General features: G+C 39.8%; 1 protein-coding gene across 1 annotated transcript in view; it reads left to right on the top strand.

The window, feature by feature from the left end:
• dync2h1 (dynein cytoplasmic 2 heavy chain 1) overlaps nt 1-26,853 on the top strand; it is a 179,016-nt gene that overhangs the window by 33,263 nt on the left and 118,900 nt on the right. The window contains exons 37-47 of the mRNA XM_073863457.1: nt 1,389-1,498; nt 1,602-1,801; nt 1,890-2,154; nt 2,248-2,455; nt 2,532-2,661; nt 2,747-2,902; nt 4,194-4,453; nt 4,560-4,806; nt 7,597-7,748; nt 7,888-8,032; nt 8,483-8,585. Coding sequence (XP_073719558.1) covers nt 1,389-1,498; nt 1,602-1,801; nt 1,890-2,154; nt 2,248-2,455; nt 2,532-2,661; nt 2,747-2,902; nt 4,194-4,453; nt 4,560-4,806; nt 7,597-7,748; nt 7,888-8,032; nt 8,483-8,585 — 1,976 coding nt within the window. The remainder of the gene's footprint in view (nt 1-1,388; nt 1,499-1,601; nt 1,802-1,889; nt 2,155-2,247; nt 2,456-2,531; nt 2,662-2,746; nt 2,903-4,193; nt 4,454-4,559; nt 4,807-7,596; nt 7,749-7,887; nt 8,033-8,482; nt 8,586-26,853) is intronic.

Raw genomic sequence — 26,853 nt, 5'->3', positions numbered from 1 at the left:
TGTCACTATTTGTGTGTGGAGGACAGCTATGCATTTATAAAATCACCAGCTCAAACGTAAAGGAGACAGCGAATCTCTCTGCAACGGACCAGATTGGCTTGTTTGTTGTTAACCCACAATATAACACCCGGCTCACGTCACAACGGAAGCCCAGTGGCTCAAACATGTGGAGAACTTCCTGTATTTGGTTCGGTCCGAGGTCCGGCAGTGTTCACACCACAGGTGGGTCGCCCCAGAGTTCGGCAACAGCCGCTCCGAGACCACCTGTTTAGAGCGGTCTCGGAGCGGCTGTTTAGTGCGCACCCGAGTGCGGCTGTTGTGTTCACACTGACCCAAACGCACCGTACTCGGAGCGACACGTCATTTGGGCCGACCTAAACAGTGTATATGTGAAAACACCCTAACAGGTCAAGGGTCAGCATTCTAACTGAGAGACAGGTGTTCAAATACTTATTTGCAGCTGTATCATACAAATAAATAGTTAAAAAGTCATACATTGTGATTTCTGGATATGTTTTTTAGATTATGTCTCTCACAGTGGACATGCACCTACGTTGACAATTTCAGACCCCTCCATGATTTTTAAGTGGGAGAACTTGCAAAATAGCAGAGGGTTCAAATACTTATTTTCCTCACTGTATATGGGCTGTTTAAGTATCGTTTACAATGTTTGCATAATGGGTTAAATATAAAAGGGAAAAACAATGCTTTTTTGAATGACTTATCGCAAGACCACAAAATTACATTTAGATGCATAACATCGGTTATTGGTTTCTATGATTCTTCTGTTCTGATTATCAGTCTTTGTACAATGTGCAGTATGGTCATTGTGGTATTTGTCCCGCCCATTCTCCACTGTGATTGGAAGGCTGAGTAAAAAGTGACACTGACGATCTGAGCATTTTTATCCAAAGTTTAAAATTTTTCAACTCAGCGCTGAACATGAAAAAAGCACTGAAGCCGCCTTTCCACTGCTCACATCAAATGACGGCTGATAAGCCGGAAGTCATTCTTTTCCTAAGGAGATTCGCAAAGGGGCTGCGTGAAGTACCGACCATCTGCGCCTGCGTAAATTTCGGATCCGTTTTGAGCATTGGATCCGTTAAAAAATTTGAACTTGTGCGACTAAACCGCATGGGATATGCTGAACAGAAGTGATGTATTTCATTGTTCTCCAATCATAAGCCACTGCCACTAGGGGGCGAACTCCGACTGTCATTTCCGTACGTCGTGTGCAGTGGAAAGGCGGCTTAAGTGCTGGGACAAAACCCACCAACTGCATGCGTTTTATGAAGCATACTCCGGCTGCAGGCTTAAACGCTTCGGTGTACGCACCCTTAGTGTGTATCTATGCATGAATTTATATATGTGTGTGTTTGTATGTGCAGGGAGCTGTTGATGCCCCAGCAGCATTATGACTGGGGTTTACGGGCACTGAAGACGGTATTGAGTGGCTGTGGAAGTTTACTGCAGTCACAGAAACAAAACAACAATCCTAGTGAGAGACTCTTTTATTTACTTTAGTGTTAATAATCACGCAGGTGAATCAATAAAGTCTTCAGGATGATTTTTTTTTTATTATTCCCTCTCCGTGTCTCTAGTAAAGGAAAGCGGCTTAGTGGTTCAGGCTCTGAGGTTGAACACCATGTCAAAGCTGACGTTTGCCGATAGCTCGCGGTTTGACGCTTTGGTCAGTGACGTGTTTCCTGGGGTCGACTTTAAGGATGTGGAGTATGAGACGCTCCGATCCGCCCTGGTGGCTGTTTATGAGGAGGCGCGGCTTGAAATCATACCCAGCCAGGTGAGCCCTACACACTAAACCCTATAGCTTATATTCAATCTATACTACACTACATCATACACTGTGTTGTTCTTTAATGTGTGTATAGATAAAGAAGGCTTTGGAGCTATACGAGCAGCTCAGACAGCGTATGGGTGTGGTGATAGTAGGACCCAGTGGAGCGGGGAAATCGACGCTGTGGAGAATGCTGCGGGCGGCGCTGGGCAAGATGGGCCGTGTTGTGAAGCAATACACTATGAACCCCAAAGCCATGCCACGCCAGCAGCTCCTGGGTCACATCGACATGGACACACGAGAGTGGTCGGACGGCGTCTTGACGTCCTCTGCCCGACAGGTGGTGAGAGAGCCACAGGGTGAGAGAAAGTATTACTTGACAACCAAACACACACACACAGCAAGCACCAAATACATCTCTTTACTCTTTACTATCCGTCTTTATGTTTCAGAGGTGAACTCATGGATCATATGTGATGGAGATATTGATCCAGAATGGATTGAATCATTAAACTCTGTGCTGGATGATAATCGATTGCTCACGATGCCCAGCGGTGAGAGAATTCAGTTCGGGCCCAATGTCAACTTCCTGTTTGAGACGCACGATCTGAGCTGTGCATCACCTGCCACCATCTCACGCATGGGCATGATCTTTCTTAGGTAACATTGCTCCATGTGACACAGCCAATCTTCATCAAATCTAAAGCAGCCAATATATAACAATTTGTGTTTGTAGTGATGAAGACACTGATGTGGGCTCTCTGGTCAAGTCATGGCTGAAGAGAGAAAATGAGGAGAACCGAATGAATTTGGAGAACTGGCTTAATGATTATTTCCAAAAAGCTCTGGACTGGGTTCTCAAACAGGTACCGACCCCTATCAAACAGACCTCTTACATATCTTTGATCCAATGCTGTCACAGTGTAATAAACTCTTTCTTTCTCTCTCTAGAGTGATTTTGTGGTGGACACCAGTCTGGTTGGCACAGTGCTGAACGGTTTGTCCCATCTGAGAGGGGTGACGGAGAGAGGACAGTTTGTGGTCGGACTCATTCGCGGTTTGGGGGGAAATCTCGCCTTCAAATGCCGCCAGGAGTTTGCCAAGGAGGTCAGAGACGCACGGGTTTATGGGAAATGTAATTTCACGCCTGCTCAGCTTTAACTCCCGTCATTAAATTTAAGAGCCACTTCTCAGATGAATGATTATGAGCAGTCGTGATTTAAAGAAACAGCAGCATCTTAGCATGCTGGGAAACTTCAAACACTGTTGTAATTTTTTTCCTTGACGTTTTTTACTTTCTCTTTTCTGGGCTAAGAAAAGGACACACAAAAGGTGTTAAAGGAATAGTCCATTTTCTTAAAAAAAATCAAGATTATTTTTCTCACCACCATGTCATCCAAAATGTTGATGTCTTTCTTTGTTCAGTCGAGAAGAAATTGTTTTTTGAGGAAAACATTCCAAGATTTTTCTCATTTTAATGGACTTTAATGGACACCAACACTTAACAGTTTTAATGCAGTTTAAAATTGCAGTCTCTAAATGATCTCAAACAAGGCATAAGTCTTATCTTGTGAAACGATTGTCATTTTTGGCAAGAAAAATAAAAAATATCCACTTTTAAACCACAACTTCTCGTCTATATCTGGTCCTGTGGCGCGCCAGCGTGACCTCACGTAATTGTGTAATGACGTGGAAAGGTCACGTGTTACATATATGAAACGCACATTTGCGGACCATTTTAAACAATAAACTGACACAAAGACATTAATTAGTATCATTCCACATGCAACAACATCGGAACGGTCCTGTTTCTCCACACTGGGGCGTAGTTTCTCATACGTCATCCGTGACCTCTTGACGTGATGACGTATTACGTGAGGTAACACTGGCGCGTCACACGACCGAAGGAAGACGAGAAGTTGTGGTATAAAAGTGCATATTTTTTATTTTTCTTGCCAAAAATGACAATCGTTTCACTAGATAAGACCCTTATGCCTTGTTTGGGATCGTTTAGAGTCATTTGAAACTGCAATTTTAAACAGCATTAAAACTTTTTGGGGTCCATTAAAGTCCATTAAAATCAGAAAAATCCTGGAATGTTTTCCTTAAAAAACATAATTTCTTCTCGACTGAACAAAGAAAGACATCAACATTTTGGATTACGTGGTGGTGAGTAATGGACTAATCCTTTAATGTAAATTTGTATATTGTAATTAGTAGTGATGTCATAATTCTTGTAGTTTATTGTTCATATATGTTATAGGGCGTTTAGTTTTATGGTGGTATGATGAAATGATGACAGAAAAAGTATGCAAATTTCTCTTTATATGTTTTTAAAGGACTTTTTAAACATGCACGTACACTTATTGTGTGTTTTATATTTTGTGTTTGCGTGTAGGTACTGAGTTGGGCTAGAGAAACTCCTCCAGATCCCCGGAAGCCTCTAGACACGTATTACGACACCACGTCTGGTCGTCTGTGTGTGTATGAGCTGCAGCGAGGAGAGGGTGTGTGTGTTGAGGATCTCAATAACCCACAGAATCTTCCCGTCATACATACAACAGACATGCAGCGAGGACTCGACCTCTTCACGCCGTGGCTCTCGTCCAATCACAGGCAGCCGTTCCTGCTAGTGGGACCTGAGGGATGTGGAAAGGGGTATGAAACACACACACATAAACACTGGAACATACACAAACGCTCACAAACACATTTAGTCACACAAACATGACTTCTGAGAGTCTTACATGTGTTTGTGTTTCAGAATGCTCCTGCGCTGTGCATTCTCTCAGTTGCGCTCCACTCAGGTGGCAGTCGTCCACTGCAGCGCTCAGACGTCGTCCCGTCACGTGCTGCAGAAACTGTCTCACACGTGTCTGATCATCAGCTCAAACACGGGTCGTGTGTACCGACCCAAAGACTGTGAGAGACTGGTGCTGTACCTCAAAGACATCAACCTGCCCAAACCCGACAAGTGGGGCACCAGCAACCTCATTGCCTTCCTACAGCAGGTTTGGACGTTTGAACATAAATCGTGTCATTTGGCGTGTCAAATTCGCATAATTAGCGCGTGAAATAAGCGTAATTTGGCGCGTAAATTTTGCGTAATTTGTCGTGTGAATTTTGCGTCATTCGGCGCGAAAAATTCACGTCATTTGGCGTGTGAAATTTACGTCATTCGCTTGTGAAATTTACGTCATTCGCTTGCGAAATTTGCATCATTCGGTGCGTGAAATTTGCCGTCAGTAGGTGTGTGAAAAACGCGCTATTCGTCGCGGGAATTTGCCGGCATTTGGCGCGTGACATTAGCGTCATTTGCGGGTGAAATTTACGTCATTCGCACGTAAAATTTGCGTCATTTGGCACTTGAAATGTGCCGTAAGTAGGTGTGTTAAAAAACGGGTTATTCGTCACGTGAATTTGACGTCATTTGCAGCGTGAAATTGTCGGCATTCGCCGCTGGAATTTGCCAACATTTGCCGCGTTAAATTTACGTCATTCGAGGGTGAAATTTACGTCATTCGCACGTGAAATTTGCGTCATTCGGCACGTGAAATTGCATTCATTATGCGTGTGAAATTTTCGTCATTCGGCATGTGAATTTGCCGTCAGAAGGTGTGTGAAAAATGCATTATTCGCCGCGTGAATTTGCTGTCATTTGCAGCGTGAAATTGTGGGCATTCGCCGCAAGAATTTGCCGTCATTTGGCGCGTGAAATTTACGTCATTCGCGGGTGAAATTTACATCATTTGCACGTGAAATTTGTGTCATTCGGCCGTGAAATTTTCGTCATTCGTGCGTGAAATTTGCGTCATTTGGCACGTGAAATGTGCCGTCATTTGCATGTGAAATTCACACATAGCTCAAATTAAGTAAAGAGCATTTTTTACAACTTACCAGATTGTACGACCTCCTCACTCACTTTCTTCCAAGCAAGATCCTTTTTATTCCTGTGTCTTTAAAAGTATGAAGATGTGTCGTACAGCTCTGGGTGTCCACGTACAGCAACAATGATTTTCTCTTCCATTGTTGTTTTGCCTCTGCTCTCTACGTCATAATCACGTCACTACTAGAGCAAGCTCCTGATTGGTTGATTTGGCTCGAATATCTGCCAAAGTTACACTCGGCAAACACCCAAAACGCTCAATTCGGGGTGTGTCATTTGCGCGAATCTGGTCATTTGCACCACACAAATCACAATGCATGATGTTTTTCGTGTCTTTGCTTTAACTTACCATGTAAATCACTTGCGCTTAAAGATACAATTTGTATTTATGTGCCGAAAGATGGCGCCAGATCAAACAAAAACAATGATGTTGTTTACTGACGCTCTGAAGCAGCGTGGAATTATGGGATTTGTAGTCTTTAACTTTTGCCATATCAGACGAGAACGAGAAATCACGTTGATGGATAAGGTAATCAAGTCTTATAAATGTTGCTTTTGATGACATCGTTTATTTCATTATGTAAGTTTATATGTGATCAAAACGAAATTGTTAGTCATATTGATATTACAGTATTAGTCCAAATTCGATGGTAAACACAGCTCAGAATTAAGTTTTCAACTTACAATCTACAATGATTTTTCACATAATGTATTGACAGTACAAATCTTATTGTGAAGTGTCTTAAAATGACCATTTATATTGCTGTACAATACCTTTGATGTGCATATCCTCCGCGGGAAGACGCGCTGATTACAATCTACACACTAATGTTGTGATCAATATAATAGTATACGTTTTTTGAAGGGTTACGAATCAAAACAACTCACCCATCGCGTAAAACACAAGCAGGATCAGAATCTCACAATACCTTTGATGTGCATATCGTCCGCGGGAAGACGCGCTGATTACAGTCTACACACTAATGTTGTGATTAATATAATAGCATCCGTTTTTTGAAGGGTTACGAATCAAAACAACTCACCCATCACGTAAAACACAAGCAGGATCAGAATCTCGGTCTAGTTAAATGTTGTCGTGAAGCTCTCTCTATCCAGATAATGCAACACCAAATTGATCCTCCCTCGTTTTGTTCCAAACTCTTCTTGGGTCGTTTGGTTGGCCCGTACGCTTACAGGAGCTGACACAACCAGCGGCAGACGGTACAGAGATATCCATAAGTCCATAAGCAAGCGCGTAGTTCCGCATTTGTCCACAACACTGGCTGCGTCCGAAAACTCAAGGCAGTGAGGACTGTGAGGACTTGTGGCCTCGCTGCCTCATGAGGACATGACTTCGGCCTCGGAGGCCTGAAGGCCGCTCAGAGAAAGGCTCTCTGACGCACTTCAAAGGCAGCGTGTTTGAAATATGAACAGAGAGCGCCTTTGTGATAACTAATCACATATTTGAAAACTACAATACTAATTTCTCGCTAGAAATGAAATTAAAATGCTTAAAAAGTGAAAATATACGTTTATTTTCACTAAATTTGTGCTCCAGCCGCTTCCTTGGCCGCCATTTTATTTTTTCGAGCTCGACCAGTGTTCTCATGTGGGTTACGTCAGTAAAGGCGGTGACAAAGGGTCACATGGATATTAACGTCATTGACAGGAGACTGCACTGCCCCGTGTCAATGTTTTGAATGGAAATTTTCTCACGATTTACAAGTAGTAGAAAACATTACAGATATTGATAGTAATCAGCTGGACAAAATATATAACACTGGCCTAGTGGTTTTTGGAGATTTTACTGCAAATATCTTACAAATTGCACCTTTAACGCTTCATACATGTCTGGTATGACTGCAGTAATATTAGACTTTGGTATGTAGAGTTGATCTTCTGTTTTCTTTCTCAGGTCTTGACGTATCAGGGGTTCTATGATGAGCATCTGGAGTGGGTGGGGCTGGAGAATATTCAGATTGTGGCCTCCATGTCAGCAGGGGGCGCTGTGGGCAGACATCCCCTCACGTCACGCTTCACCTCCATCGTTCGAATCTGTACTATTGAGTGAGTAGCACAAACACACACACCATTTCTATAGTGTTCAATTAGTGCAGTTTAATTTGTGTATTTAATGGAGACTTTTTAATGACAGGCCTTGGCATTAGTAACGCAAATACAAACACTCGTTTCTTTATTTCTGTAGTTATCCAGACAGAGAACAACTACAGACTATCTACAGTGCGTACCTCAGGCCTGTGCTGCAAAGCACTCTGGGTAATGATCCAACCTGGAGCTCCGCAGGGAAGATTCATCAGCTCGCCAGCTCACTGGTGCAGATCTACGAGCAGGTCTGATCTCATTTTAAAGTGTTAATTCTGAATGGCACTCAGAAGCCAAAATCACATGCCATCTATCTGACAGTATGATAGATTTCAAGTCACTTTTTTTGTATTAGACCTAAATTCATTTTCATACCCTGTTCAGGGTCTTTGAGAATTTATTAAAAGCCAAACTTTTTCTCACTTTGAGGGCACAGTGTTTCTTAACTCAACTGGTAGGCCACTGTGTTAACAGCGCAAAAGGTCGTAGGTTCAGTTCTCAGGGAGCACACATACTGATAAAAATTTATAACTTAAAAGTACTGTAAGGCGCTTTGGATAAAAGAGTGCCATTATTGAATTTCCCATCAAGTACATACTTTCAGTGTGCTGTAGAAGTGTGTGAATTGGGATGTAGCCACCATGTCTGCGCTCATGTCATTTACGTACACTTGATTTGATGTGTTTATGTGATTTCAGGTGAAGGCTAAATTCTCAGTGGACGATCACAGTCATTATCTGTTCACCCCGTGTTTGCTCACACAGTGGGTCCTGAATCTGCTTCGATACGACCTGAGCGCAGGTGAGCTCAACACATTTATACTGTCAGTACACTGCAAAAAATTATTTTCAAGAAAAAAAAATCTTTGTATTTTTGTCTTGTTTTCAATAAAAATATTCAAAAATTCTTAAATTAAGATGCTTTTTCTTTTCTTAATGAGCAAAACTACCCAAGAAAATAAGTCTAGTTTTTAGACCAAAAATATCACATTTAAGTGATTTTGTGCATAAAACAAGCAAAAAAATCTTGAACATTTTTGTTAAACACTTAATTCAAGAAAAATTTAACCCGTTGGCAGATTTTTTTTGCTTGTTTTATACACAAAATCACTTAAATTTGATGTTTTTTGTCTAAAAACTAGACTTATTTTCTTGGGTAGTTTTGCTCATCAAGAAAAGAAAAAGCATCTTAATTTAAGAATTTTTAGATATTTTTACTGAAAACGACAAAAATACTAAGAATTTTTTTCTTGAAAATCATTTTTTGCAGTGTGAGCAGCAGTTTTGTGATTGTTCATCTTTTCTCAAGTGAAGTTACTCATTGTGAGATATTTTACTAGTCCCTGACTGAAGTTCATAGCTCCAAGTCTTGCTGTTCAAAATTTAATTGAATTAAAAACTGATATGTCCTTAAGTTTTAACTCTTTCCTCTCCATTGATGAGATATCCGTCAATTGCATAAAACATGTTCCTGAAAAAAAATGACTTTCTTACTTAGTATTTTTTGTTTTCAATATCGTAAAAATCTTTAATTAAGATGTATTTTCTTGATGAGCAAAATGACCTAGGAAAATAATTCTAGTGTTTAGACAAAAAATATAAAATGTAAGCAAATTTGTGCTTAAAAACAAGCAAAAAATCTGCCAATGGAATAAAAAATTCTTGAAAAAAGCTGCCTTTTTTCATAAACACTTATTACAAGAACATTTCTTATTCCATTAGCAGATTTTTAGCTTGTTTTAAGCACAAATTTGCTTACAAAGTAAACTTTTTTCAAGAACTTTTTTATTCCATTGGCAGATTTTTTTTATTGCTTTAAGCACTAATTTACTTAAAGTTTATATTTTTTGTCTAAAACTTATTTTCCTAGGTCATTTTGCTCATCAAGAAAATACATCTTAATTAAAAAAAAATTGATATTTTTTACTGAAAACAAGACAAAAATACTAAGTAAGAAAGTCATTTTTTTGTAGTGAGATGATTTTTTTATGTTAATAAAAATACCACGATGTTAATGCAATACCACGATTATCCACTAAATGGCACTCTTACCTAACTTATGAAAAAAACTGAAGCCAAAACGTTATTTACTAATTTTAAACTCTGTGTATGTTTTGATAATCGTTCTGAATCTGATCTCTGACAAAATTCCTTCACAAAAATGCTAAAAAATTTTTTTTAAATACCCATATTTAAGAGTTTATAAGCAGAGAAAAAATATAGATAGGATGAAACTTTTTTCTGTTTTGTTTGTTTATTGTTTGTTTGAAAGCAGAGGGTCTGTTCTTTCATCTTTTTATATCTGTATGTTTATATATTTTTAGAAGAAAATTTTCCTTGAAGGCATTTTTTGAAACTTTTTGTGAAAATCAGAAAAAATGCTGGCTGGCAACTTTCAAAAAAATTGCTGGCATGGAATGAGTTAAACTTAGATTTTCACTAAACTTGGTGCCTTTGCATTCTGGGATTGATACTAGGGCTGTCACAATGTTTAAATAATGGTCTCAACGCGATAGTTTGACCTCATCGTGATGATTTCAGATCACCACAATAATTGCACATCTCTCTAAAAACACAAGGGGGAGCTGCAGCGCCTGTTTAAACAAGACTGTATCTGATGGCACAGTGTAAAGTGATAAATTGCAAAGTCAATGCTGCAAAACTTTGATAAACAGTATGAACTGCCAGGAAAACATACATTACAAAACAGCAATTCCAAATTTAGGGAAAAGAAGTATGCTATTCTTAAGGATCTGTAAGGTTTACATTTTTTTTTAGCCACTACATGTGGTCCAGTACTAATATGACCTTAGTAGGATTGACTATTATTTAAGGCCTGTTCTTGTATAGTCTGTTTATTAGGGTTTCGAGCACGAAGTGCTGAAAACCTATTGTATTTGTCTGTTTTATTATTATTATTTTTCCACGGTAAAACGCGTTGCCCAGCCCAAACCGTAAGTCGTAGAAACTTGCCACTTGGTCAACTGGTTGTATATTAGCAGGCTACTCAGATACAGTGAATCAGCCAAATCGGCCCATAGGTGGCGCTATAGCAATGCCCGACGCGTTGGTGCTCATAACTCCTAAACCGGACATCAGACAGTCAAGTGTTTGGTATCATTGTAATCCCTGGTTCCAAACTTAAAAAATGTATATCTCCGATTTTATTTTCGTCATAAATTTTTTTCTGTATTTTCGATTTTGTCGAAAAAAATAAAAACGAACTAGTCCTAGGTTTTTCGCTCGATCAGAATCGTTCCAGTGCTAAAATGTTCCTTGGAGTTCGAATATCAATAATTATTAAAAAAAGTTGAACTTTCGACTCACGGTCGATATGCCAAGCCCAAACGTCTGAAGTGTGCGCAGCCAATTGGACTTTTTTTTGGCTATAACTGGGGACAGAAATGAAGTATCAACACGACACTTGGTATTTGTGATGACAGTCATGGCCTGAGGTTGCGTGCCTCGTTTCGTCACAGCGCCACCTAGTGGTCAGACGAATCATGTAAATGCTTATAACTTAGGCTGAGTTTGACGTATTTTCATGGGACTTTTTTACTAAGAGTTTTGAGTTGTTGCCGAGTCCAACGATACCAAACATGCCAGGTTTCGCCTTACGGTTAGCCCTGCACAGCAAAATAGCGTTTAAAAAACATGCGCAAATAACTCCGCGAGGGTTATTCCGATCGACTCGAAATAACCATAGGAAGAAATTAACTTGAACTTCTGAACAAAAAGTTCTATTGGTGTTATGTTAAAATTTCCATCAGAAATGGCCGAAAATTGCAAAAAACGAAAAATTACATTCATTTTTTGTGTTTTTTAGATATAAATGCTTATAACTCTGGAACGAAATGACATTTTTCACCAAATTTGATACGCTGATATCTGAGCAGAGTCTGAGGCAATACAAAAAAAAAATGGTATGCCTGCACCACTAGTTGGCCTCATAATTGAACAAAACCTTTGACATTGAGTAAGCCCAATGGTCATTCAACTGTTTCTTTACTAAACTAAAGTGAATAGCCGTGATTCTAGCTACAAGTAACACAGTCATGACTTGAGGTTGCATGCACGAGTCTGTCATAGCGCCAGCTAGTGGTTATTTGTTTTTTTCACTTAAAAATACTGCAAAATTACATCTAAAATCATGAGTCATCATGGATTATGTCTTTCATGGCTTTGAGTATAATCATTGGTGGATTGCAATTCACTCCCTAGCAACCGATGAGAATACCCTAGCAACCATTTAACAAGAGCTGTATCTCAGTATCAGAACATTGTAGAGACATGGGGTTCGGCTCTTTTGACTCATTAACACTATTTTAACATTTTGTGACCCAAGTTTTGCCACTGCAAGCATCACAAACATTTCCTTCAGTGTTCTGTTTGTCAATGTTCCGTGAGAAGAGAGGGAGACATTTCACTGAATGATAACACCTTTTTTGCTGACAACTTTGAACACGTGTGTCTGGTAGCTGCGAATGACTTCACATTAAGGACATGACATGTTTGTCTTATAGGCGCACGTGTGTTTAAGCATACATAGTCTGTGTGAACCGTTTCTGACCACCTCTTTTGTTTTTGTGGATGCTGGATCAGCCTGGTCGGCGATGTCTGACGTCTTTGACGTGCTTTAATGCTCGAAACCCGGTAAATGCTGCTTGCAGCTTTAATTAGGGGTTCAAGCCCGTAGGGCTGAAACCCTATTGTATTTGTCCTGATTTTTAGGGTTTCGAGCACGAAGTGCTGAAAACCTATTGTATTTGTCTGTTTTATTATTAGGGTTTCGAGCACGAAGTGCTGAAAACCTATTGTATTTGTCTGTTTTATTATTATTATTATTATTCCGCCTTAAAACGCGTCGCCCAGCCCAAACCGTAAGTCGTAGAAACTTGCCACTTGGTCAACTGGTTGTATATTAGCAGGCTACTCAGATACAGTGAATCAGCCAAATCGGCCCATAGGTGGCGCTATAGCAATGCCCGACGCGTTGGGCCTCGTAACTCCTAAACCGGACATCAGACACTCAAGTGTTTGGTATCATTGTAATCCCTGGCTCCAAACTTAAAAAATGTATATCTCCGATTTCATTTCCGTCATTAAAAATTTTCCGCTATTTCCGATTTTGTCGAAAAAAATAAAAACGAACTAGTCCTAGGTTTTTCGCTCGATCGGAATCGTTCCAGTGCTAAAATGTTCCTTGGAGTTCGAATATCAATAATTATTAAAAAAAAGTTGAACTTTCGACTCACGGTCGACATGCCACGCCCAAACGTCTGAAGTGTGCGCAGCCAATTGGACTTTTTTGGCTATAACTGGGGACAGAAATGAAGTATCAACACGACACTTGGTATTTGTGATGAGAGTCATGGCCTGAGGTTGCGTGCCTCGTTTCGTCACCGCGCCACCTAGTGGTCAGACGAATCATTTAAATGCTTATAACTTAGGCTAAGTTTGACGTATTTTCATGGGACTTTTTTACTAAGAGTTTTGAATTGTTGCCGAGTCCAACGATACCAAACATGCCAGGTTTCGCCTTACGGTTAGCCCTGCGCAGCAAAATAGCGCTTAAAAAACATGCGCGAATAAGTCCGCGAGGGTTATTCTGATCGACTCGAAACAACCATAGGAAGAAATTAACTTTACCTTCTGAACAAAAAGTTCTATTGGTGTTATGTTAAAATTTCCATCAGAAATGGCCGAAAATTGCAAAAAACGAAAAATTACATTCATTTTTTGTGTTTTTTAGATATAAATGCTTATAACTCTGCAACGAAATGACATTTTTTCACCAAATTTGATACGCTGATGTCTGAGCAGAGTCTGAGGCAACACAAAAAAAAATGGTATGCCTGCACCACTAGTTGGCCTCATAATTGAACAAAACCTTTGACATTGAGTAAGCCCAATGGTCATACAACTGTTGACTGGTGACAACTGTACTAAACTAAAGTGAATAGCCGTGATTCTAGCTACAAGTAACACAGTCATGACCTGAGGTTGCATGCACGAGTCTGTCATAGCGCCACCTAGTGGTTATTTGTTTTTTTCACTTAAAAATACTGCAAAATTACATCTAAAATCATGAGTCATCATGGATAATGTCTTTCATGGCTTTGAGTATAATCATTGGTGGATTACAATTCACTCCCTAGCAACCGATGAGAATACCCTAGCAACCATTTACAAGAGCTGTATCTCTGTATCAGAACATCGTAGAGACATGGGGTTCGGCTCTTTTGACTCATTAACACAATTTTAACATTTTGTGACCTAAGTTTTGCCACTGCAAGCACCACTTTCACTGAATGATAACACCTTTTTTGCTGACAACTTAGAACACGTGTGTCTGGTAGCTGCGAATGACTTCACATTAAGGAATGAGACATGTTTGTCCTATAGGTGCACGTGTGTTTAAGCATACATAGTCTGTATGAACCGTTTCTGACCACCTCTTTTGTTTTTGTGGATGCTGGATCAGCCTGGTCGACGATGTCTGACGTATTTGACGTGCTTTAATGCTCGAAACCCGGTAAATGCTGCTTGCAGCTTTAATTATTATTATTTTTCCGCCTTAAAACGCGTCGCCCAGCCCAAACCGTAAGTCGTAGAAACTTGCCATTTGGTCAACTGGTTGTATATTAGCAGGCTACTCAGATACAGTGAATCAGCCAAATCGGCCCATAGGTGGCGCTATAGCAATGCCCGACGCGTTGGGCCTCATAACTCCTAAACCGGACATCAGACTCTCAAGTGTTTGGTATCATTGTAATCCCTGGCTCCAAACTTAAAAAATGTATATCTCCGATTTCATTTCCGTCATTAAAAATTTTCCGCTATTTCCGATTTTGTCGAAAAAAATAAAAACGAACTAGTCCTAGGTTTTTCGCTCGATCGGAATCATTCCAGTTCTAAAATGTTCCTTGGAGTTCGAATATCAATAATTATTAAAAAAAAGTTGAACTTTCGACTCACGGTCGACATGCCACGCCCAAACGTCTGAGGTGTGCGCAGCTAATTGGACTTTTTTTGCTATAACTGGGGACAGAAATTAAGTATCAACACGACACTTGGTATTTGTGATGAGAGTCATGGCCTGAGGTTGCGTGCCTCGTTTCGTCACCGCGCCACCTAGTGGTCAGACGAATCATTTAAATGCTTATAACTTAGGCTGAGTTTGACGTATTTTCTTGGGACTTTTTTACTAAGAGTTTTGAATTGTTGCCGAGTCCAACGATACCAAACATGCCAGGTTTCGCATTACGGTTAGCCCTGCACAGCAAAATAGCACTTAAAAAACATGCGCGAATAACTCCGCGAGGGTTATTCTGATCGACACGAAACAACCATAGGAAGAAATTAACTTTACCTTCTGAACAAAAAGTTCTATTGGTGATATGTTAAAATTTCCATCAGAAATAGCCGAAAATTGCAAAAAACGAAAAATTACATTCATTTTTTGTGTTTTTTAGATATGAATGCTTATAACTCTGCAACGAAATGACATTTTTTCACCAAATTTGATACGCTGATGTCTGAGCAGAGTCTGAGACAATACAAAAAAAATGGTATGCCTGCACCACTAGTTGGCCTCATAATTGAACAAAACCTTTAACATTGAGGAAGCCCAATGGTCATACAACTGTTGACTGGTGACAACTGTACTAAACTAAAGTGAATAGCCGTGATTCTAGCTACAAGTAACACAATCACGACCTGAGGTTGCATGCACGAGTCTGTCATAGCGCCACCTAGTGGTTATTTGTTTTTTTCACTTAAAAATACTGCAAAATTACATCTAAAATCATGAGTCATCATGGATTATGTCTTTCATGGCTTTGAGTATAATCATTGGTGGATTGCAATTCACTCCCTAGCAACCGATGAGAATACCCTAGCAACCATTTACAAGAGCTGTATCTCTGTATCAGAACATCGTAGAGACATGGGGTTCGGCTCTTTTGACTCATTAACACTATTTTAACATTTTGTGACCCAAGTTTTGCCACTGCAAGCACCACTTTCACTGAATGATAACACCTTTTTTGCTGACAACTTAGAACACGTGTGTCTGGTAGCTGCGAATGACTTCACATTAAGGACGTGACATGTTTGTCCTATAGGTGCACGTGTGTTTAAGCATACATAGTTTGTATGAACCGTTTCTGACCACCTCTTTTGTTTTTGTGGATGCTGGATCAGCCTGGTCGACGATGTCTGACGTATTTGACGTGCTTTAATGCTCGAAACCCGGTAAATGCTGCTTGCAGCTTTAATTAGGGTTTCGAGCACGAAGTGCTGAAAACCTATTTTATTTGTCTGTTTTATTATTATTATTTTTCCGCCTTAAAACGCATCGCCCAGCCCAAACCGTAAGTCGTAGAAACTTGCCACTTGGTCAACTGGTTGTATATTAGCAGGCTACTCAGATACAGTGAATCAGCCAAATCGGCCCATAGGTGGCGCTATAGCAATGCCCGACGCGTTGGGCATCATAACTCCTAAACCAGACATCAGACACTCAAGTGTTTGGTATCATTGTAATCCCTGGCTCAAAACTTAAAAAATGTATATCTCCGATTTCATTTCCGGTATGCAAATGTTTTCGCTAATTTGCATAATATGCATTTTAAGCCAAAATGAACTAGTCCTAGGTTTTTCGCCCGATCGGAATCGTTCCAATGCAGGAGAAATCTGTGGAGTGAGTAGGTAAATAATTATCGAACAGAATTTGAAATTCCGCTTCAGGGTCACTAGGGGGCGCCAAAACTTAATACAGGAAGTAGCCTATCGTCAGTGAAATGGCTATAACTCGTGAACGGTTTGAGATATCTTAACGAGGTTTGGTACACATATGTACCAGCTCACTTCGGGATCACAGTAAAAAAGATGCGGATTTTGGCCACTAGGTGGCGCTGTAACAGGCTTGAGAACGGGAATGGCTATATCTACACAACCGTTAGCCCGATACACCTAATATTTTGTATTGTATGTCTTTGTGCAATGTACCATGAGGGTCTAGAAGGACATTGGTGTATCTTCAAAAACATGGCCGTCGTCGGCTACTGAAGGTTGAGGACTGATTTGACAGGGTTAACAAAGGTCGATCGGAACGAAACGCACTGTGCTTCTTCGTGTACTGCTCCTGAAGGCCTGTAAGAATTTTGGTGTCATTTGGCCACTAGGGGGCGTAATACCGTATTTCGGTGCCTGTATCAAGTGACGTTTGACGTACACAAACAAACATGACATCATATGATAGATTGGCTCATGACGAAAAACTTTGCCTCTGGAACCGTTGCTGTCAATCAAATGGTTTGTGAGTTATTGGAAATAACGTTCAAACCTACTTTTGCGAACTAGTCCCTGGTTTTTCGCCCGATCTGAACCTAACCAAGGTTGATTGATTCTGTGGAGTGTGACTATAAATAATTATCAAAAAAAATTTGAAATTTACATTCAATCACGCAAGGAGTGGCCAAAAACCGAACTGGGCGGAGCTTAAAACATTTAAACGGCCATAACTCGAGAGTCGTTTGAGATATCATCTCGGGGCTTGAATCATATTTGTAGGCCATCGGTCTTAGGCCGTGATATAAAAAGCTCGCTGACCGGACACTAGATGGCGCTATAACGGGGAAAATGGCACTAAATACTGTGCTTATGCAATGGTTACAACTTTCACGCCTATAATTTTATCTGTGGTCAAGAGATTTTCATGGGAGTTGTTTTTTTTATCATCCTGAATTGTTTCCAAGTCCTACGATACCAAACATACCAGGTTTTGCCTTACGGTTAGTTCTGCACTGCAAAAACTGTGCTTACAAAACATGCGTGAATAACTCCGCGAGGGTTATTCCAATCAACTCGAAAACACCATAGGAAGAAACTTACTTTACCTTCTGAACAAAAAACTCTATTGGCGTTATGTTAAAATTTCCATCAGAAATGGCCGAAAATTGCAAAAAACGAAAAATTACATTCATTTTTTGTGTTTTCTACACATAAATGGTTATAACTCCGCTATGAAATGACATTTTTTTTACCAGATTTGTTATGCTGATGTCTGAGCAGAGTCTGAGGCAATACAAAAAAAATTGTTTGCCTACACCACTAGTTGGCCTCATAATTGAACAAAACCTTTGACATTGAGTAAGCCCAATGGTCATACAATTGTTTCTTCACTAAAGTGAATAGCCGTGATACTAGCTACATGTAACACAGTCATGACCCGAGGTTGCATGCACGAGTTTGACATAGCGCCACCTAGTGGTTATTTGTTATTTTCACTTAAAAATACTGCAACCTTACATCTAAAATCATGAGTCATCATTAGGGATGGGCATAATTAATCGACGATCGATAATTGATTGTTAAGAATTTCGTCGATAACGTTAATTTGTTATCAATTAATCGAATGCATTTTTTAATCTAACTCCTGTTTTACAAATACTCAGTATGCAGTGCGTTTGCGTATGTGTGCGGCGAATCCGTCAAGCACCCGTTGCAGTGCGCTGCTGACCGCTTATTCTGCATATAAAACGTTCATGTGATTGACACTTTCTGTGAACACTTTTCCGCATAAACAATAGAACAAAGCATCATTTTTTTTCACAAAACAATATATTTTAGATATTATTTGACAGACTAGTAAGTGTGGATTAAGGATGTTTAAAATCTCTAGCCTGGTGGTCAGGATCTGAATGGATCAAATCAGCAGTTTTGCAATGCTTTATTTATCTCCACATATATCATAAATAAAAATAAGCAGAGTAATTTGCAAGTCTACCCTTCCACATTATATATTTCCTACTATGTTTTATTATTTCCAAATAATAAACGAGAGTATTCAACGACAAAAAACGTCTCATATGGAAATAAATCCTCACAATATTATTATTTCTCAAAACTTTATGACAAAAATAAGCAACTGTATTCCTACAGTTATTCAAAGATGCAGACATTATTCCGCATATCATTTGAATATTATATAAAAGTATTCATTTAACGGCACGTTTCATATGACAAATAAATATCCTCACATTAACATAACAGCATAATGAAATGAATAAACAGACAATGAAACAGGATTGAAATATAAATTGTATTATTATTACCGGAAAAAAAGCAATATTGCTAAAATAATCTCTGAGGTAAATGCGTCAAAAACGCTGTTACCCGCACAATAAGTCTAAATGAGCAATAACAGTGAAAAAAAGCATTAATAGGCCATGTCTCAAAACTTTATATGACAAAATATATTTAAAAGAAATGTATACTTACAGTTATTCAAAGATGCACACATTATTCCATATTACTCCCGTTTATGAGCACGTTTGTCTCTGGCTTCGCTCTGTTATGTAATAGATTGACAGGTGCGCATCTCCGTCTTTCAAACATATATAATTTTGTAATTACTACCTTAGGAAAATTAGCCATGATTTTATCATTGTGAAAATGTTTTTTTTTTTCAGATTAAAAACGATTTGTATTTCCGCAATTTTACTACAAATACCATGGTTATGGTATATTGTGGAGTTGGAGACCATAGTAAATGTCTACTGTTGTTTTACAACAAATAAAAACTAAAAGACTATGTTAGTATAATTATACAATGGTAAATGGGGCTCACAAAACGCACGCTGTTTCACACATACTCTGTATGCGGAATAAGTTAGCGCTGAGGTACCTGTGCATCCCGGTCAGTCTCCTCGGAGCGGCTGTTTTCGGCGGCGGCTGGACTGACGGTCACCATGGGTTGCGGTCCCGTCTGACCCCAAAACATGCTTTTATTTCTCAAAAAAATCAGTAGACTGGTGCAGAAGTTTTATGCGAGTTACTAAAGTTAGTTATTTTTCACGAGGCTTTAAGTAGCCTAATTTGTTATAGCCTAATGTTAGGAAGGCTAATAATATCTTGCACTTTCTTCTGGCTTGAATAATTTTGAGTTACATTTTGACAAAACCTTTCAGATCTAAGTATTATGTTTTTTGTTTAATTTAATGTTAAACATGAATCTGTTTTTTTTTTTTTGGAACTAATAATGAGGTCTCTGTTTAAGAACTCTGGCTCGCAGCTGCAGGTTCCGCTGCTTTAGAGCACCGCACATGCACGCACATATATGTTTGAAACATAGTTTAACTGTCTGCCACAAATTGATCTTGTAATAAAGGTCTCATCGAGGAAAAACACGCTGTATATTTGTATTCATTGCATTTTTTAAGTATTAAAGTTAAATAACAAATTTTATTATAAAAAATATTAATGATTAATCGATAGTCGATCGTTAATTCTCCCGACGATCGACAAAGAAAATTTAATCGAATGCCCACCCCTAGTCATCATAGATTGTGCCTTTCATGGCTTTGAGTATAATCATTCGTGGATTGCAGTTCACTCCCTAGCAACCAATGAGAATACCCTAGCAACCATTTAGCAAGAGCTGTATCTCTGTATCAGAACATCTTAGAGACATGGGGTTCGGCTATTTTGACTCATTAACACTATTTTAACATTTTGTGAACCAAGTTTTGCCATTGCAAGCACCACAAACATTTACTTCAGTGTTCTGTTTGTCAATGTTCCGTGAGAAGAGAGGGAGACATTTCACTGAATGATAGCACCTTTTTTGCTGACAACTATGAACAAGTGTGTCTGGTAGCTTACTTTTCATCATTTATTTTGTACAATGCAGCAAATCTACTCAGGCATGCCCTTAAAGGTCATAAGGTCCCAAATCGCTTGAACCCAAGCGAATGACTTCACATTAAGGACGTGACATGTTTGTCCTATAGGTGCACGTGTGTTTAAGCATACATAGTCTGTATGAACTGTTTCTGACCATCTCTTTCGTTTTTGTGGATGCTGGATCAGCCTGGTTGACGACGTCTGACATCTTTAATGTGCTGTCCACTGTAGGTCTTTGCGGTCTCCTGCGCTGCTGTTTGTGACGTATATGCACGCCCGCAGCCTGTTTGAACCATTGATGACCATACTACGACTCAATGGCCTTTTAGTTAAACTAAACACAGCCATTTCTGAATTGTATGTTTTCGTATAAATCTGAATAACTAATTCTCGTTAACAAATTATCCTCATAATGTCACATTAAGGACATTACGTGTTTGTCTCATATGTGCACATGTGTGTAAGCATAAATAGTCTGTATTATCAGTTTTTGACCATCTCTTTCGTTTTTCTGGAGCGAGGTGGTCTATCATTCATTGTGTCTGTATTCGGGGGCAACTCCTCAGCCTGGTAATCGACGTCTGACGTTTTTGACGTGCTTTAATGCTCGAAACCCGGCAATTGCTGCTTGCAGCTATATTTATTATTATTTTTCCGCCTTAAAACGCATCGCCCAGCCCAAACCGTAAGTCGTAGAAACTTGCCACTTGGTCAACTGGTTGTATATTAGCAGGCTACTCAGATACAGTGAATCAGCCAAATCGGCCCATAGGTGGCGCTATAGCAATGCCCGACGCGTTGGGCATCATAACTCCTAAACCGGACATCAGACACTCAAGTGTTTGGTATCATTGTAATCCCTGGCTCAAAACTTAAAAAATGTATATCTCCGATTTCATTTCCGGTATGCAAATTTTTTCGCTAATTTGCATAATATGCATTTCAAGCCAAAATGAACTAGTCCTAGGTTTTTCGCCCGATCGTAATCGTTCCAATGCAGGAGAAATCTGTGGAGTGAGTAGGTAAATAATTATCGAACAGAATTTGAAATTCCGCTTCAGGGTCACTAGGGGGCACCAAAACTCCATACAGGAAGTAGCCTATCGTCACTGAAATGGCTATAACTCGTGAACGGTTTGAGATATCTTAACGAGGTTTGGTACACATATGTACCAGCTCACTCCGGGATCACAGTAAAAAAATGCGGATTTTGGCCACTAGGTGGCGCTGTAACAGGCTTGAGATCGGGAATGGCTATTACTACACAACCGTTAGCCCGATACACTTAATATTTTGTATTGTATGTCTTTGTGCAATGTACCATGAGGGTCTAGAAGGACATTGGCGTATCTTCAAAAACATGGCCGTCGTCGGCCAATGAATGTTGAGGACTGATTTGACAGGGTTAACAAAGGTCGATCGGAACGAAACGCACTGTGCTTCTTCGTGTACTGCTCCTGAAGGCCTGTAAGAATTTTGGTGTCATTTGGCCACTAGGGGGCGTAATACCGTATTTCGGTGCCTGTATCACGTGACGTTTGACGTACACAAACAAACATGACATCATATGATAGATCGGCTCATGACGAAAAACTTTTCCTCTGGAAGCATTGCTGTCAATCAAACGGTTTGTGAGTTATTGGCGATAACGTTCAAACCTACTTTTGCGAACTAGTCCCTGGTTTTTCGCCCGATCTGAACCTAACCAAGGCTGATTGATTCTGTGGAGTGTGACTATAAATAATTATCAAAAAAAATTAGAAATTTACATTCAATCACGCAAGGAGTGGCCAAAAACCAAACTGGGCGGAGCTTAAAACATTAAAACGGCCATAACTCGAGAGTCGTTTGAGATATCATCACGGGGCTTGAATCATATTTGTAGGCCATCGGTCTTAGGCCGTGATATAAAAAGCTCGCCGATCGGACACTAGATGGCGCTATAACGGGGAAAATGGCACTAAATACTGTGATTATGCAATGGTTACAACTTTCACGCCTATAATTTTATCTGTGGTCAAGAGATTTTCATGGGAGTTGTTTTTTTTTATCATCCTGAATTGTTTCCGAGTCCTACGATACCAAACATACCAGGTTTTGCCTTACGGTTAGTTCTGCACTGCAAAAACTGTGCTTACAAAACATGCGTGAATAACTCCGCGAGGGTTATTCCGATCGACTCGAAAACACCATAGGAAGAAATTTACTTTACCTTCTGAACAAAAAACTCTATTGGCGTTATGTTAAAATTTCCATCAGAAATGGCCGAAAATTGCAAAAAAACGAAAAATTACATTCATTTTTTGTGTTTTCTACACATAAATGGTTATAACTCCGCTATGAAATGACATTTTTTTACCAGATTTGATATGCTGATGTCTGAGCAGAGTCTGAGGCAATACAAAAAAAATTGTTTGCCTACACCAGTAGTTGGCCTCATAATTGAACAAAACCTTTGACATTGAGTAAGCCCAATGGTCATACAATTGTTTCTTCACTAAACTAAAGTGAATAGCCGTGATACTAGCTACATGTAACAAAGTCATGACCCGAGGTTGCATGCACGAGTTTGACATAGCGCCACCTAGTGGTTATTTGTTATTTTCACTTAAAAATACTGCAACCTTACATCTAAAATCATGAGTCATCATAGATTGTGCCTTTCATGGCTTTGAGTATAATCATTGGTGGATTGCAGTTCACTCCCTAGCAACCAATGAGAAAACTCTAGCAACCATTTAGCAAGAGCTGTATCTCAGTATCAGAACATCTTAGAGACATGGGGTTCGGCTATGACGACAACTATGAACAAGTGTGTCTGGTAGCTTACTTTTCACCATTTATTTTGTACAATGCAGCAAATCTACACAGGCATGCCCTTAAAGGTCATAAGATCCCAAATCGCTTGAACCCAAGCGAATGACTTCACATTAAGCACGTGACATGTTTGTCCTATAGGTGCACGTGTGTTTAAGCATACATAGTCTGTATGAACTGTTTCTGACCATCTCTTTCGTTTTTGTGGATGCTGGATCAGCCTGGTCGACGACGTCTGACATCTTTGATGTGCTGTCCACTGTAAGTCTTTGCGGTCTGCTGCGCTGCTGTTTGTGTCGTATATGCACGACCGCAGTCTGTTTGAAACATTGATGACCATACCACGACTCAATGGCCTTTTAGTTAAACTAAACACAGCCATTTCTGAATTGTATGTTTCCGTATAAATCTGAATAACTTATTCTCGTTAACAAATTATCCTTATAACTTCACATTAAGGACATTACATGTTTGTCTTATAGGTGCACATGTGTGTAAGCATAAATAGTCTGTATGATCCGTTTTTGACCATCTCTTTCGTTTTTCTGGAGCTAGGTGGTCTATCATTCATTGTGTCTGTATTCGGGTGCAACTCCTCAGCCTGGTAATCGACGTCTGACGTTTTTGACGTGCTTTATTGCTCGAAACCCGGTAATTGCTGCTTGCAGCTATATTTAGGGTTTCGAGCACGAAGTGCTGAAAACCTATTGTATTTGTCTGTTTTATTATTATTATTTTTCCGCCTTAAAACGCATCGCCCAGCCCAAACCGTAAGTCGTAGAAACTTGCCACTTGGTCAACTGGTTGTATATTAGCAGGCTACTCAGATACAGTGAATCAGCCAAATCGGCCCATAGGTGGCGCTATAGCAATGCCCGACGCGTTGGGCATCATAACTCCTAAACCGGACATCAGACTCTCAAGTGTTTGGTATCATTGTAATCCCTGGCTCAAAACTTAAAAAATGTATATCTCCAATTTCATTTCCGGTATGCAAATTTTTTCGCTAATTTGCATAATATGCATTTCAAGCCAAAATGAACTAGTCCTAGGTTTTTCGCCCGATCGGAATCGTTCCAATGCAGGAGAAATCTGTGGAGTGAGTAGGTAAATAATTATCGAACAGAATTTGAAATTCCACTTCAGGGTCACTAGGGGGCGCCAAAACTTAATACAGGAAGTAGCCTATCGTCACTGAAATGGCTATAACTCGTGAACGGTTTGAGATATCTTAACGAGGTTTGGTACACATATGTACCAGCTCACTCCGGGATCACAGTAAAAAAGATGCGGATTTTGGCCACTAGGTGGCGCTGTAACAGGCTTGAGATCGGGAATGGCTATTACTACACAACCGTTAGCCCGATACACCTAATATTTTGCATGGTATGTCTTTGTGCAATGTACCATGAGGGTCTAGAAGGACATTGGCGTATCTTCAAAAACATGGCCGTCGTCGGCTACTGAAGGTTGAGGACTGATTTGACAGGGTTAACAAAGGTCGATCGGAACGAAACGCACTGTGCTTCTTCGTGTACTGCTCCTGAAGGCCTGTAAGAATTTTGGTGTCATTTGGCCACTAGGGGGCGTAATACCGTATTTCGGTGCCTGTATCACGTGACGTTTGACGTACACAAACAAACATGACATCATATGATAGATCGGCTCATGACGAAAAACTTTGCCTCTGGAAGCGTTGCTGTCAATCAAATGGTTTGTGAGTTATTGGCGATAACGTTCAAACCTACTTTTGCGAACTAGTCCCTGGTTTTTCGCCCGATCTGAACCTAACCAAGGCTGATTGATTCTGTGGAGTGTGACTATAAATAATTATCAAAAAAAAATTGAAATTTACATTCAATCACGCAAGGAGTGGCCAAAAACCGAACTGGGAGGAGCTTAAAACATTTAAACGGCCATAACTCGAGAGTCGTTTGAGATATCATCTCGGGGCTTGAATCATATTTGTAGGCCATCGGTCTTAGGCCGTGATATAAAAAGCTCGCCGACCGGACACTAGATGGCGCTATAACGGGGAAAATGGCGCTAAATACTGTGCTTATGCAATGGTTACAACTTTCACGCCTATAATTTTATCTGTGGTCAAGAGATTTTCATGGGAGTTGTTTTTTTTATCATCCTGAATTGTTTCCAAGTCCTACGATACCAAACATACCAGGTTTTGCCTTACGGTTAGTTCTGCACTGCAAAAACTGTGCTTACAAAACATGCGTGAATAACTCCGCGAGGGTTATTCCAATCGACTCGAAAACACCATAGGAAGAAATTTACTTTACCTTCTGAACAAAAAACTCTATTGGCGTTATGTTAAAAATTCCATCAGAAATGGCCGAAAATTGCAAAAAACGAAAAATGACATTCATTTTTTGTGTTTTCTACACATAAATGGTTATAACTCCGCTATGAAATTACATTTTTTTACCAGATTTGTTATGCTGATGTCTGAGCAGAGTCTGAGGCAATACAAAAAAAATTGTTTGCCTACACCACTAGTTGGCCTCATAATTGAACAAAACCTTTGACATTGAGTAAGCCCAATGGTCATACAATTGTTTCTTCACTAAACTAAAGTGAATAGCCGTGATACTAGCTACATGTAACACAGTCATGACCCGAGGTTGCATGCACGAGTTTGACATAGCGCCACCTAGTGGCAAATGACTTCACATTAAGCAAGTGACATGTTTGTCCTATAGGTGCACATGTGTTTAAGCATACATAGTCTGTTTGAACTGTTTCTGACCATCTCTTTCGTTTTTGTGGATGCTGGATCAGCCTGGTCGACGACGTCTGACATCTTTAATGTGCTGTCCACTGTAAGTCTTTGCGGTCTCCTGCGCTGCTGTTTGTGTCGTCTATGCACGCCCGCAGCCTGTTTGAACCATTGATGACCATACTACGACTCAATGGCCTTTTAGTTAAACTAAACACAGCCATTTCTGAATTGTATGTTTCCGTATAAATCTGAATAACTAATTCTCGTTAACAAATTATCCTTATAACTTCACATTAAGGACATTACGTGTTTGTCTTATATGTGCACATTTGTGTAAGCATAAATAGTCTGTATGATCCGTTTTTGACCATCTCTTTCGTTTTTCTGGAGCGAGGTGGTCTATCATTCATTGTGTCTGTATTCGGGTGCAACTCCTCAGCCTGGTAATCGACGTCTGACGTTTTAGACGTGCTTTAATGCTCGAAACCCGGCAATTGCTGCTTGCAGCTATATTTATTATTATTTTTCTTCTGCCGTAAAACGGATCGTGCAGACCAAACCGTAAGGCCTAGAGACTTGAGACTTGGCCAAATGATAGGTCTCATTCGTGCGCGAACTTGACAGAGTGTCATCCCAATCGGCCTATGGGGGGCGCTACAGCAAAGGCAAACGCGTTGATGCTCATAACTTCCACAATTCTTGTCTAAATGTCAAGTGTCTTATATCCTTGGATTCCTTGCGTCAAGACGAACAAAATGTATATCTCCGATTTCATTTCCGTCATGAAAAATTTTCCGCTATTTTCGATTTTGTCGAAAAAAATAAA

This window comes from Misgurnus anguillicaudatus, chromosome 24 (genome assembly GCF_027580225.2).
Source record: "Misgurnus anguillicaudatus chromosome 24, ASM2758022v2, whole genome shotgun sequence".
Classification (NCBI taxonomy): domain Eukaryota; kingdom Metazoa; phylum Chordata; class Actinopteri; order Cypriniformes; family Cobitidae; genus Misgurnus; species Misgurnus anguillicaudatus.
This window is presented reverse-complemented; position numbering and strand designations above follow the sequence as displayed.